Source organism: Rhinoraja longicauda, chromosome 21, assembly GCF_053455715.1.
Source record: "Rhinoraja longicauda isolate Sanriku21f chromosome 21, sRhiLon1.1, whole genome shotgun sequence".
Taxonomy (NCBI): Eukaryota; Metazoa; Chordata; class Chondrichthyes; order Rajiformes; family Arhynchobatidae; genus Rhinoraja; species Rhinoraja longicauda.
Genome location: NC_135973.1, coordinates 17538031 through 17551375, shown reverse-complemented (window position 1 = coordinate 17551375; position 13345 = coordinate 17538031). Strand labels below are relative to the sequence as shown.

The following is a 13345-nucleotide window of genomic DNA, read 5'->3' as shown; positions in this document are numbered from 1 at the left end:
GATGCCGACCCCAGGTGCTGTCTGTCCGGAGTTTGTACGTTCTCCCCCTACCTGCGTGGGTTTTCTCCAAGATCTTCGGTTTCCTCCCACACTCCAAAGACGTACAGGTTTGTAGGTTAATTGGCTTGGTATAAATATAAATTGTCCCAAGTTTCTGTAGCATTAGTGTGCGGGGATTGCTGGTTGGTGCCCTCTCGGTGGGCCGAAGGGCCTGTTTCCGTGCTGAATGTCTAAAACTAAACTAATAAGCTGCTAGAGGTGATGGTAGAGGCAGGTACAATCACAATTAAAGACATTTGGACAAATATAAAAAAGGGAAAAGTCTGAAGAAATCTGGGCCAAATGGAACTGGTTGAAGAAGTTACCTTGATTTTTGCCAAAGGGGCCATTTCCAGGCTGTATAAATTTGATTATAAATTAAGAAACTGAAAGTCACAAATCACCAAGATTATGTTTGCAAAGGACCTTGCAGAGCTACAAAAGAAATAAGTCTGATGATTTTTCAAATATTCTTCAAGAAAATGTATGACAGAAGACCGAAGAATGGCAAATTAGATTCCCCACATAAAAGTAATTTAAAGAGATAGGCCAGTTTATCAGTTGCTATATTGGTGGCTTTATCATGTCTACTCAGAACTGGCAAGGAAGTGTGGCCACAGACAGTTAAATCGCTGGGCACCAAAAATGGATCAAATATACAACAGCAATGCAGTTTAGAAGGGATGACGGAGCTAATCATTTTTCATCATGTATACTAAAATGGTATATTGAAAGCAAGGTGATAATAGCAAATTGGGGCTTGTTGTGTTAAAATATGATCATAACTGTGAAGGTTACAGAATATAGATCAGCAGGTGCCATTTGCAGTTTCATGTGAAAATATATGCTGAATTATTTCTTGAAATTTAGTCATACGGGTGGTAACAGGTCCTTCGGCACAACCTGGCCACACTGACCAATATGCCCCGTCCACACTAATCCCACCTGCTGTGTTTGACCCATCCCTCTAAACCATATACCTATCCATGTATCCATGTACCTATCTAAATATTTCTTAACCGTTGTGGTAGCACCTGCCTCAATTATCTCCAGCAGCTTGTTCCATACACCCACATGTTCCATACATATATATATATATATATATATACACACATATCTAAAGTTGCCCCTCAGCTTCCTATTAACTCTCCCCCCCCCCCCCCCCCCCCCCTCACCTTAAACTGCGGGGCAACTGTCCGAAGGGTTGAGATGGGCCAGGCCGAATCCGACTGTGAGGGGAGTCGTCACAGGGATATTATGGCAAATGTTTCCCTAAAGGGGAAGGCGGCTCTCGGCTTTGAGCGGGGTGTCGGCACAGGGCCTAAACATGATGAAAGGCGGGTGCTAGAAATCTGCTGCCGCTGGGGTGAGGTAGGCAAGTCCCGCAGGAATTGGCCTCTCCCCACCCGGAGCCCGCCGCAGGGTCAAAGCCATCCCCGGTCTCCAGCCTTACACTTTTGGAGGCCGGGCCTGTGGCATCGGCCGGCCTCGAAACCACGGGGTCGAATTACCTTCCTCCCCGCCGCCGCTCGGGGCCGCCGCTAGTTGCCTGTCTGCCGTATTCTCGGAATTCATCAGGACTTCCTCTCACTTGTCGCAAGGAGCACAAAATGGCGGGTTTACGACCTGCCGCCAAAGGTGGAGTCAGCCGAGGAGCGCAGCACGCCGCCATACGCCTGCGCGCCGCGGTGTGGGAGATGGAGTTTGCAAACTTCGCTTTGCCCCCCCCCCGATATATCATATTTTTTCTGATGCCTACAAGAGAATAAATAAACTACTGAAGTAGAAAAAAAATCAACGAATATTCCATTACAGGTACATTACATCAAGATAACATTCCTTTTGGACTTTAATCCCATTTCAACTCAGAATTAGTAAGATTTTTTAATCTAAATCAGCAATACCTCCAATGGAAAAATACTGAATGCATTGAGTATATAAATTTAAGAACTATGTGTACCTTACGTTATGACGACTGTTACATTGTTTAGGTTTATTATTGTCATGTGCACTGACATACAGTAAAAAGCTTTGTTTTGCATACGAACCAATCAGATAATACAATACATAAATACAATCATCAAACTCAAGTACAATAGATATTGATATCAAAGCTGCTCCTGAGTCTGGTGCATTCAAGTATCTGTACCTTCTGCCAAATGTGAGCAAGAAAAAGGAGGAATGACCAGGGTGGAACAAGTCTGATTATGTTGGCTGCTTTTCCCAGGCTGTGTGAAGGGTGGAAACATAGAAAAGTAGGTGCAGGAGTAGGCCAATCGGCCCTTCGAGCCAGCACCGCCATTCAATATGATCATGGCTGATCATCTAAAATCAGTCTCCCATATCCCTTGTTTCCTTTAGCCCAAAGAGCTAAATTTAACTCTCTTGAAAACATCCAGTGAATTGGCCTCCACTGCGTTCTGTGGCAGAGAATTCTACAGATTCACAACTCTGGGTGAAAATGTTTTTCCTCATTTCAGTCCTAAATGGCCTACCCCTTATTCTTAAACTGTGACCCCTGGTTCTGGACTCCCCCAACATCGGGAACATTTTTCCTGCATCTAGTCTCTCCAATCCTTTAAGAATTTTATATGTTTCTATAAGATCCCCTCTCATCCTTATAAATTCCAGTGAATACAAGCCCAGTCGACCCATTCTTTCATCATGTCAGTCCTGCCATCCGGAGAATTAACCTGGTGGACCTACGCTGCACTCCCTCAATAGCAATAATGTCCTTCCTCAAATTAGGACACCAAAATTGCACACAATACTCCAGGTGCAGTCTCAGGTGGAGCCCTATACAACTGCAGTATGACCTCCTTGCTCCGAAACTCAAATCCTCTCGCAATGAAGGCCAATATGCCATTAGCTTTCTTCACTGTAGACAGAGTCAATGGTGGGAAGTCTGGTCTGTGTGATGGACTGGGCTACATCTATAATTTTCTGCAATTTCTGGCAGACCATATGCTTTTGCAGACGTTTGTAAGACGTTTAACACCATGGAAGCATTGAAACATTTCAACTTCAACACCATTTATGATGATTGTGGCATGTACTTCATGCTTATTGTAGTGAATAACTAGCTCTTTTGTCTTGCTGACATTGAAGAAGAAGCTATTGTCTGGTTATGGGCTATGTTTGTGATCTTTTCCTGACTTGCCCAACTGAACAGCAATATAGAAAAATCTACTTTGGTTTTGTGGAAAAAGTCTTCTGCCCTTACAATCCCCAAGTCCTCAATTTCCTTTCTATCCTTCCTCTTTTCACCCACCCTACACGTTACTCCTTATTTTTTCTTATGTGACATTTTTTTTGTTTTCTTTTAACCTCCAGCATTTGTCACATGCACCACTCATCTGCCAATTACCCCATCGCCCCACCCGCATTAACCTATTCAGCCCCTCGACCCATGGGGAGGCGGGGACAGGGACGTGCTCTGCCCGGCTCAGTGGAGACGGGTGTGGTCTGCACGGAAAGACAGGGCAAGGGGGCGTGGTCAGCACGGCTGGGGGCGTGGTCAGCACGGCTATGGGCGTGGTCTACACGGTCAGGGGCAAAGACAGAGTATCCACATCTTCACATCTCTTTCCCTTTCTGCGTTCTGCAGAGACCGTTCCCTCCGTAACTCCCATGTCCACTCGTACCTTCCTACCCAAACCACCCCCTCCCCAGGCACCTTTCCCTGCAACTGCAGGAGATGCAACACCTGTCCCTTTACCTCCCCCCTCGACTCCATCCAAGGACCCAAACAGTCTTTCCAGGTGAGACAGAGGTTCACCTGCACCTCCTCCAACCTCATCTATTATATCCGCTGTACCAGACGTCAACGTCTCTACATCGGCGAGACCAAACGCAAGCTCGGCGATCATTTCGCTCAATACCTTTGCTCAGTCCGCCTTAACCAACCCGATCTCCCAGTGGCTTAGCACTTCAACTCCCACTCCCAGTCTGACCTTTCTGTCATGGGCCTCATTCAGTGTCATAGTGAGTCCCACCGGAAATTGGAGGAACAGCACCTCATATTTCGCTTGGGCAGCTTACAGCCCAGCGGTATGAACATTGACTTCTCTATCTTTAGATAGTTACTCTGTCCCTCTCTTCCTCTCCCCCGTCCCAGTTCTCCCACTGTCTTCCCGTCTCCACCTATATCCTTTCTTTGTCCCGCCCCCCCTGACATCAGTCTGAAGAAGGGTCTCGACCCGAAACGTTACCCATTCCTTCTCTCCATGATGCTGCCTGACCTGCCGAGTTACTCCAGCATTTTGTGATACCTTCGATTTGTACCAGCATCTGCAGTTATTTTCCTACACAATAGACAATAGACAATAGACAATAGGTGCAGGAGTAGGCCATTCAGCCCTTCGAGCCAGCACCGCCATTCAATGCGATCATGGCTGATCACTCTCAATCAGTACACGACAGATTATCTTTGGTCAGGGGCGTGGTCTGCGAGGGGTAATGAAAACTGGGGCGTGGTCTCACTAGGAGGCGGGCTCGGGGCGTGGTCTCACTGGGAGGCGAGTCAGAGGGCGTGGTCTCGCTAGGAGGCGGGCCCGGGGCGTGGTCTCGCTGGGAGGCAGGACCATGGGCATGGTTTCGCGGAGAGGTGGGGCCATGGGCGTGCTCTGCTGGGAGGCGGGACCGGGGCGTGGTCTCGCTGGGAGGCGGGTCCGGGAGCGTGGTATCGTTGGGAGCGAGTCAGGAGGCGTGGTCTCGCTAGGAGGCGGGTCCAGGTGCGTGGTCTCGCTGGGAGGCAGGACCATGGGCGTGGACTCGCGGAGAGGTGGGGCCATGGTCGTGGCCTCGCTGGGAGGCGGGCCCGGGGGCATGGTTTCGCTGGGAGGCAGTCCCGGGGGCGTGGTCTCGCTGGGAGGCGGATCCGGGGGCGTGGTGTTGCTGGGAGGCGGGTCCGGAGGCGTGGTGTTGTTGGGGGCAGGTCAGGGGACGTGGTCTCCCTGGGAGGCGGATCCGGGGGCGTGGTGTTGCTGGGAGGTGGGCCCGGGGGCGTGGTCTCGCAAGGAGGCGGGTCTGGGCGTGGTTTCGCTGGGAGTCAGGACCATGGGCGTGGACTCACGGAGAGGTGGGGCCATGGTCGTGGCCTCGCTGGGGGCGGATCCGGGGTCGTGGTGTTGCTGGGAGGCGGGTCCGGAGGCGTGGTCTCGTTGGGGGCAGGTCAGGGGTCGTGGTCTCCCTGGGAGGCGGATCCGGGGACGTGGTATAAGAAAATAACTGCAGATGCTGGTACAAATCGATTTATTCACAAAATGCTGGAGTAACTCAGCAGGTCAGGCAGCATCTCGGGAGAGAAGGAATGGGTGACGTTTCGGGTCGAGACCCTTCTTCAGACTGATGTCAGGGGGGCGGGACAAAGGAAGGATATAGGTGGAGACAGGAAGATAGAGGGAGATCTGGGAAGGGGGAGGGGAAGGGAGGGACAGAGGGACTATCTAAAGTTGGAGAAGTCGACGTTCATACCACTGGGCTGCAAACTGCCCAGGCGAAATATGAGGTGCTGTTCCTCCAATTTCCGGTGGGCCTCACTATGGCACTGGAGGAGGCCCATGACAGAAAGGTCAGACTGGGAATGGGAGGGGGAGTTGAAGTGCTCGGCCACCGGGAGATCAGTTTTGTTAATGCGGACCGAGCGCAGGTGTTCAGCGAAGCGATCGCCGAGCCTGCGCTTGGTTTCGCCGATGTAAATAAATTGACATCTAGAGCAGCGGATGCAATAGATGAGGTTGGAGGAGGTGCAGGTGAACCTTTGTCTCACCTGGAAAGACTGTTTGGGTCCTTGGATGGAGTTGAGGGGGGAGGTAAAGGGACAGGTGTTGCATCTCGTGCGGTTGCAGGGGAAAGTGCCCGGGCTTGGGGTGGTTTGGGTAGGAGGGGACGAGTGGACCAGGGAGTTACGGAGGGAACGGTCTCTGCGGAACGCAGAGAGGGGAGGGGATGGGAAGATATGGCCAGTGGTGGGGTCCCGTTGTAGGTGACGGAAATGTTGGTGGATGATATGTTGGATCCACTGGCTGGTGGGGTGGAAGGTGAGAAGGGTAAATGTAAAAATTGTCCCTAGTGGGTGTAGGATAGTGTTAATGTACGGGGATCACTGGGCGGCACGGACTTGGAGGGCCGAAAAGGCCTGTTTCCGGCTGTAGATATATGATATGATATGATATGAACGTGGTCTGTCTGGGAGGCGGGTCCGGGAGCGTGGTCTGTCTGGGAGGCGGGTCCAGAGGCGTGGTCTCATTGGGGGGCAGGTCAGGGGGCGCGGTCTAGCTGGGAGGCGGGCCCGGGGCGTGGTCTCGCTGGGAGGAGTGTTCGGGAGCGTGGTCTGTCTGGGATCAGTCTGAAGAAGGGTCTCGACCCGAAACGTCACCCATTCCTTCTCTCCCGAGATCTGGGAGGCGGGTCCGGGGCGTGGTCTGTCTGGGAGGCGGGTCCGGGGCGTGGTCTGTCTGGGAGGTGGGTCCGGGAGCGCGGTCTCGTTGGGAGGCGGGTCCGGGGCGTGGTCTGTCTGGGAGGTGGGTCCGGGAACGTGGTCTCGTTGGGAGGCGGGTCCGGGGCGTGGTCTGTCTGGGAGGAGGGTTCGGGGGCACGGTCTCACTGAGAGGTGTAGCCATGGGCGTGATCTCGCGGAGGGGTGGGGCCGGCCAGCGAGGAGCCGGTTCCGCGTTGCTCACTCACCATGGCGGCCGCCTGCGCTCCCTTGGCCTTGGCCGGGGATCTACGCTCACAACTCCTGGCTTCGGTGAACGCGCTGCTGTTCGACTGCGACGGGGTGCTGTGGAGAGGGGAGAGCGCGATCCCCGGCGCGGCGCAGCTGGTGAACCGGCTACAGGAGCGTGGCAAGTTGGTCTTCTTCCTCACCAACAACAGCACCAAGAGCCGAGAGCTGTACGTGGAGAAGCTGCAGCGCTTGGGCTTCCGTGCGCACTGTCAGCAAGTCTTCGCCACCGCGCCCTGCGCCGCCCTCTACCTGCGGCGGGAGGTTCAGCTCTGCGGCTCCGTCTACTTGATCGGTGGCGCCGCCCTCCGCGGCGAGCTGCAGGCCCAGGGCATCGCCTGCTCTGGTTCCGGCCCTGAGGTCACCCCCGGGACCGTGCAGGTGTGGGCCACCGAACCCCTCGACCCCACCGTGGCCGCCGTGTTGGTCGGCTTCGACGAGCATTTCTCTTATCTGAAACTATGCCGGGCCTCTCGCTACCTGCGGGACCCCGCCTGCGTCTTTCTGGCCACCAACACCGACACCCTGCTCCCTCTGGAAGGCGGCGGCATCCCGGGTAAGAAGACAGCGGGATGGGAGGCAATCACAATTGGAGTGGGCAATGACACGGAAAAAATGAGGAAGTGGCTCCAAGGCAGCGAGAGATTTGGGGAATGGAATGGCATTGACGAAACTCGGGCTGGAAAACAAAATATATATAACACAACTTATCACCCTACCCCTCACCCCCCTCTTGTCCGAACCTTCATTATCCTGTCCACAGTACCTCCCACGAGCCTCACTCCGTCCCACTGACCCTAGCACTCAGTTGATTATCACTCATCCTTTCCCACCCGAACCACTACCACTCAGCTACTTTTACCTGTAACGGGAGGAGATGTAACACCTGTCCCTATAGCTCCGTAGTCTTTCCAGGTTTGAGATCAGAGGTTCACGTGCACCTACCTCCTTTAATCTCATTCACTACATCCTTTATTTCTGATATGGTCTCCAGTACATCATCAAAACCAATCGTAGATTTGGATACTGTTTTGCTCAATCCACCAAGGCCTGCTGGATCTGTTGGCTGTTAACCATTTTAACGCCTCTTCCCATTCCCACACTGACCTGTCTATCCTGGGCCTCCATTGTCAGAATGAGGCCACATGCAAACTGGAGGAACACCGTACATTTTTCTTGGGTAGCTTACAACCTGTGGTATGAATGTTGCATTCTCCATTTCCCTCCTGTTCCCCCTCTTCCCCCATATTAACCCCCCACCTGTGCCCCACCTGGACTCGGGCCTATTTCTTCCCTCCCCCTCTCGTTCCACCTCCATTCCACCCTGTAGCTCCACGATCCATAAAGATCTTTCTTTCAATCGCAAATCTTCAATTCTTTTGTCTCACACCTTTCTGTCTTTCCATCTCTTGTCTATCAAAACACCCCTCTCACCTTTATCAAATTATTACCTGCCAGGCCTTGTCCTGCTCCTCCTCTCTTCTAACACCATTTTGTGCTGACCATTGCTAACCATTTGTCACTGGGTTTAAATCCTGGAACTCCCTTGTAAAGGTCTATGAGTACATTCAGCAGGACTGCACTGGTTCAAAAAGCTGTTTCACCTTCTCAAGAGCACTTAAGTATGTGGCATAAATGTTGTTTCAAAAAACAAAATTAAGTACTGTCGTAAAATCCAGGAAAAAATTATCTCCAAGTCCATAAAACAGGAGCAGAATTAGGACATCAAGCCCATCTAGTCTACTTCACCCTTTTCATCATGTCTATCTATTTCTCCCCTTCAACCCTATTCTTCTGCCTTCTCCCTGTAATATTTGCCACCCTTATTGATGAACAACCTATCATTCTCTGCTTTAAAATTGCCCAATGACTTGGCATCCACTGCCATCTGTGAGAATTCCATAGATTCACCACCCTCTGCCTAAAGAATTTCCTCATATTTCCTCATCATCTCCACTCTAAAGGTATGTCCTTTTATTCCACAGCTGTGCCCTCTAGTCCTTGACTCTGCCACTCCTGGAAACATCCTCTCCATGTCCACCTCCAGGCCTAAACATTTCTATCTGAACTAAATATTTAATCCCTCCACCACCATCATTCTGTCACTGCAGTATTTATGATCTACAGATTGCATTGTAGCCCACCCAAGTTTCAACAGCACCTCTGAACTCCATTAGCTCTCGCATTTGGAAGGCGAAGGGGGAGCAGGTACACAGGAACATCACCACCTGCATGTTCCTCCACAAATTGTAAACTGTCCTGGCTCTGAAATGCGCTGCTGATTTAGTTAAAATCTAGTAACTCCTTCCTCCAAAGCATTGTGAAGGCACTGATACACCTCACCAAGAGCCTGTCATGGGCATATGAAGGGGACTTTAAATTAAGTCTCTGCTCGCAATCCCCATATCCTCGGAATGAATTTGAAAACATTTTGGAAACATGGATCTATTTAACAGTCTGAAGAAGGGTTCTGACCCAAACATCACCTTTCCGTGTTTTCCAGAGAAGCTGCCTGACCTGCTGAGTTACTCCAGCACTTTGTGACTTTTTTAACAGAGCTTAACATCTGTAGTTGGAAAGTTACTAGAGAGTATTCTGAGGGATAGGATATACAGGCATTTAGACAGACAAGGGCTGATTAGGAATAGTCAGCATGGTTTTGTACGTGGGAGTTCGTGTCTCACAAATCTGATTTGAGTTTTTTGAAGACGAGGGCAGAGCTGCAGATGTTGTCTATATGGACTTCAGCAAAGCATTCAACAAATTCCACATGGTAGGCTGCTCTGGAAGATTAGATCGCATGGGTTCCAAGGAGAGATAGCTGAATGGATAGAAAATTGGCTTAATGGAAGGAAGCAGAGGGTGATGGTGGAAGATGGCTTCTCAGACTGGAGGCCTAGGGCTAGTGGTATGCCTTCGGGTTGGCTTCGGTGCTGGGCCCATTACTGTTTGTTATCTATATCAATGATTTGGTTGAGAATGTATATAGCAAGATTGCAGATGATACAAAAGAGGGTGTTTTTTCAGATAGTAAAGATAGTTGTGAAAAAGTGCAGCAGGATCTTGATTGATTGGCCAGGTAGGTTGAGGAATAGTTGATGGAATTTAATACAGAGAAACATGAGGTGCAAGAGTATCCTTCCTCAAATTTGGAGACCAAAACTGCACACAGTACTCCAGGTGCGGTCTCACTAGGGCCCTGTACAACTGCAGGACCTCTTTGCTCCTATACTCAACGCTTGTCATAAAGGCTAACATGCCATTAGCTTTCTTCACTGCCTGCTGTACCTGCATGCTAACTTTAAGTGACTGATGAACAAGGACACCCAGATCTCTTTGTACTTCCCCATTTCCTAACTTGACACCATTCAGATAATAATCTGCTTTCCTGTTCTTTCCACCAAAGTGGATAACCTCACATTTATCCACATTAAACTTCACCTGCCATGCATCTGCCCACTCACACAACCTGCACACGCCACCCTGCATCCTCATAGCATCCTCCTCACAGTTCACACTGCCACCCAGCTTTGTGTCATCCGCAAATTTGCTAATGTTACTTTTAATCCCTTCATCTAAGTCATTAATGTATATTGTAAATAGCTGCGGTCCCAGCACCGAGCCTTGCGGTACCCCACTAGTCACTCAATGTCATTCTGAAAGGGACCAGTTAATCCCTACTCTTTGTTTTCTGTCTGCCAACCAATTTTCTATCTATGTCAGCACCCTACCCCCAATACCATGTGCTCTAATCTTGCCCACTAATCTCCTATGTGGGACCTTATCAAAGGGTTTCTGAAAATCCAGGTACGCTACATCCACTGGCTCTCCCTTGACCATTTTCCTAGTTACATCCTCAAAAAATTCCAGAAGATTAGTCAAGCATGATTTCCCCTTTGTAAATCCATGCTGACTCGGAACGATCCTGTTACCACTATCTAAATTTTCCGCATTTTCTTTTATAATTGTCAGGCTAACTGGTCTATAATTTAATAATGCCACTAAAGCCATTTAATAAGGCCACTTAAAACCTGCCATGAACAGCAACAATAGATAACTCATCCTCTGGAGTTTATCCTCTTACCTAAAACTAGTTTGATGCACAGTTACCTCCCAGAACACTAATTTGTTTTTCTTCGTCTATAGGCACAGGCTGCTTGGTGAAGGCTGTCGAAGCTGCATCAAAACGCACTGCTTACGTCATCGGCAAACCCAATGATTTTATGTTCAAGTGTATTGTAAATGAGCATGGCATTGACCCAAGCAGGACGGTCATGATTGGAGACCGGCTGGATACCGACATTCTCATGGGGTCAAATTGTGGCCTCCGAACCATTCTTACCCTGACAGGGGTTTCCACCTTAGAAGAGGTGAAGGCCCATCAGGAAAGTGATTCCCCGGAACGCCACAAGTTGGTCCCAACCTACTATGTGAATAGTGTGGCTGATTTACTCCCAGGACTTGAATGACAGATCAGGGCCTACTTATATTATGACCTGTACAATCAAGTAATATTCTGAGTACCTCAGTACAATAATGCAAGTTTTAAATGCTTTGTGCATAATTTAAGTGGTCAATAATGATTTTGTGCTATTTTTGTTAGAAATTTGACAGTTAAGTATGTTCAAGTTAAACATACTTCAAATGAGTTAAACATACGTTACTGCCAAACCTGATGCACTTCGTATTATTTGACTGTAGAAAATAGTACGTTACTTTAACGGTAGGCAATATCATATCCGTAAGGGATATATTATGCACTAGTGTACAGAAATGCTCGTCTTTCTGTATCATACAAGATGCTTTTCAATGGCATATATTGAAAATAAAATACTATTTATTTTCCATCAGAGTGCTGTACCATCTGTCTGCTACCAGAAGTGCAATGTCCCAGCTTGTAGTGTATGTAATGGTAACTGTAAGAACTGAGTACGATTTGCGTCACGTGATATATTCAATATCTTATCAGTCTCGCGAATATGTGTGAGTATGCGCACTGTACTTTTGCAAAATAAAGAAGACCCACACTGGCAACAGCGTGTTCTGAAAACCTGTGCTTGTTTCTATCTACATGCTGAAGCCGTAATATCTTACAATGGCGACGAGGACCGGATAGAGTTTGTGAACTCAACCTTAAAATACGATGCAGGACTGTTTTGCAATTTGCAGTATTGTTTAACATTTTAAACAGCAAATACGAAGCTGTGTCGCAATTGTTTGCGAACTGGACACAATAGGCCGCAGATCCTTCTATGTATGGGACTGTAGTTTAAAACAGCAGCTATACAAATCGTCTAGTTTGTCAGGCTGTGTGTTGTGTCTACGTGGCAAGATGGCGTCCTTGGGATACATAGGCCGACTAGGGACTTTCGACAAGAACCGTGAAACCGTTACCTGTTACCTGAGCAAATGGAAATGTTTTTTATTGCAATTTACATTATTGAAGCTGAAGAAACAGGATGATGATCAAGTGTAGGTAAGAGCACAAAACAAAGCCTTCCAGGAACGAAAGAAAGCCATTATATTAACTGAAATTGGTTCTGAAGTTTATGAAACTCACCAACATCCTATCCCCAGAGAAAGCAAGGAATGTTTCATTTGAGACTGTTCTTTCAAAACTGGATGCTCACATCAACCCCAAGCAGTAAGTTACAAATTTCACACAAGAAACCAGAAGTCTGGTGAGACTGTGGGTGAGTACATTATCTCACTGAAGACGTTGTCTCGACTGCAATTTTGCAACATTTCTGGATCGAGCTTTGCGTGATAGATTTGTATGTGGAATGCTGGATGAGCGAATCCAATCAAAATTACTGAACACACCAGCCCTTACCTTTGATTTGGCATGCAAAACTGCTTTGGCCATGGAGATGGCACATCAAAATGCACACGAGTTTCGACCAACACATGCTGGCACAGTAAAAAGGCAATTCCAAAACACAAGCATGACAAGATAGGGAAAAGGCTTTCACAGCAAAGTTCTGGGATAAGCGCAGATACGTACTATCGATGCAATGGTCAATCCAAGCAAATAAGCGCCAGTTCAAGGACTCTATGTGCTGCAACTGTCAAAAGAAAGGCCATATTGCATCAGCATGTAGAGCACCATCACAGGACAAAGCAAAACAAAAGGCTCGACAAAACCAAATGCATGGGATTCACAACCTCGAAGAACAGTCAGAGAGTAATGAACTTGGACTGTACAGCGTCTATATTACGAACGGTGGGTCTGGAAAGGAAGACTTTCAGACAAGGGTCAAATTGAACAATCAATACATTACTATGTGTATTGATATTGCTGCTGATTGCACAATTATAAGCAAAGACACCTATGAATTCAAGTTTAGCAATATGCCTATCATAGAAACAAACGTTCAGCTGAAAACACTCTGGAGAAGTATTGGAGATATGTGGAGAGATAGTTTGTGATGTACAACACAAAGGCAAGACTTTGAAGTTACCAATAATTGTCACAAGTTATGTCAATAGGCCAACGTTGATGGGCAAAAATTGGCTCCGCTTACTGAAACTGGACTGGAAATCTGTATTCCAAGTCGAAGTGCAAATACAACTGGATTA

The 13345-nt window shown here is 48.5% G+C and overlaps 2 protein-coding genes across 7 annotated transcripts in view; one reads left to right on the top strand and one right to left on the bottom strand.

Annotated features, from left to right (window-relative positions):
* Nucleotides 1-1645, bottom strand: part of e4f1 (E4F transcription factor 1) — a 32778-nt gene extending 31133 nt beyond the window's left edge. For 3 of the 6 annotated variants that reach the window (XM_078417881.1, XM_078417884.1, XM_078417882.1), the window contains exon 1: nt 52-984. In XM_078417881.1, the coding sequence (XP_078274007.1) occupies nt 52-163 (112 nt within the window). In that variant the 5' untranslated portion in view covers nt 164-984. Of the gene's footprint in view, nt 1-51; nt 985-1550 lie in introns of those variants that run through there. The other 3 variants (XM_078417883.1, XM_078417885.1, XM_078417886.1) reach the window with 2 other exon arrangements.
* Nucleotides 1646-6651: 5006 nt separating this feature from the next.
* On the top strand, nt 6652-11611 carry pgp (phosphoglycolate phosphatase). The gene is made up of 2 exons (XM_078418510.1): nt 6652-7322; nt 10913-11611. The coding sequence occupies exons 1-2, from the start codon at nt 6728-6730 to the stop codon at nt 11233-11235; spliced, it is 918 nt and encodes a 305-aa protein (XP_078274636.1). The 5' UTR covers nt 6652-6727; the 3' UTR covers nt 11236-11611.
* The last annotated feature ends 1734 nt before the right edge of the window (nt 11612-13345 follow it).

Bases quoted from the DNA above. Each gene is read 5' to 3' on its own strand.
- pgp (XM_078418510.1), top strand. From the start codon at position 6,728: ATGGCGGCCGCCTGCGCTCCCTTGGCCTTGGCCGGGGATCTACGCTCA. The intron at 7,323-10,912 runs GTAAGAAGACAG...CTTCGTCTATAG, and splicing joins GGAAGGCGGCGGCATCCCGG to GCACAGGCTGCTTGGTGAAG.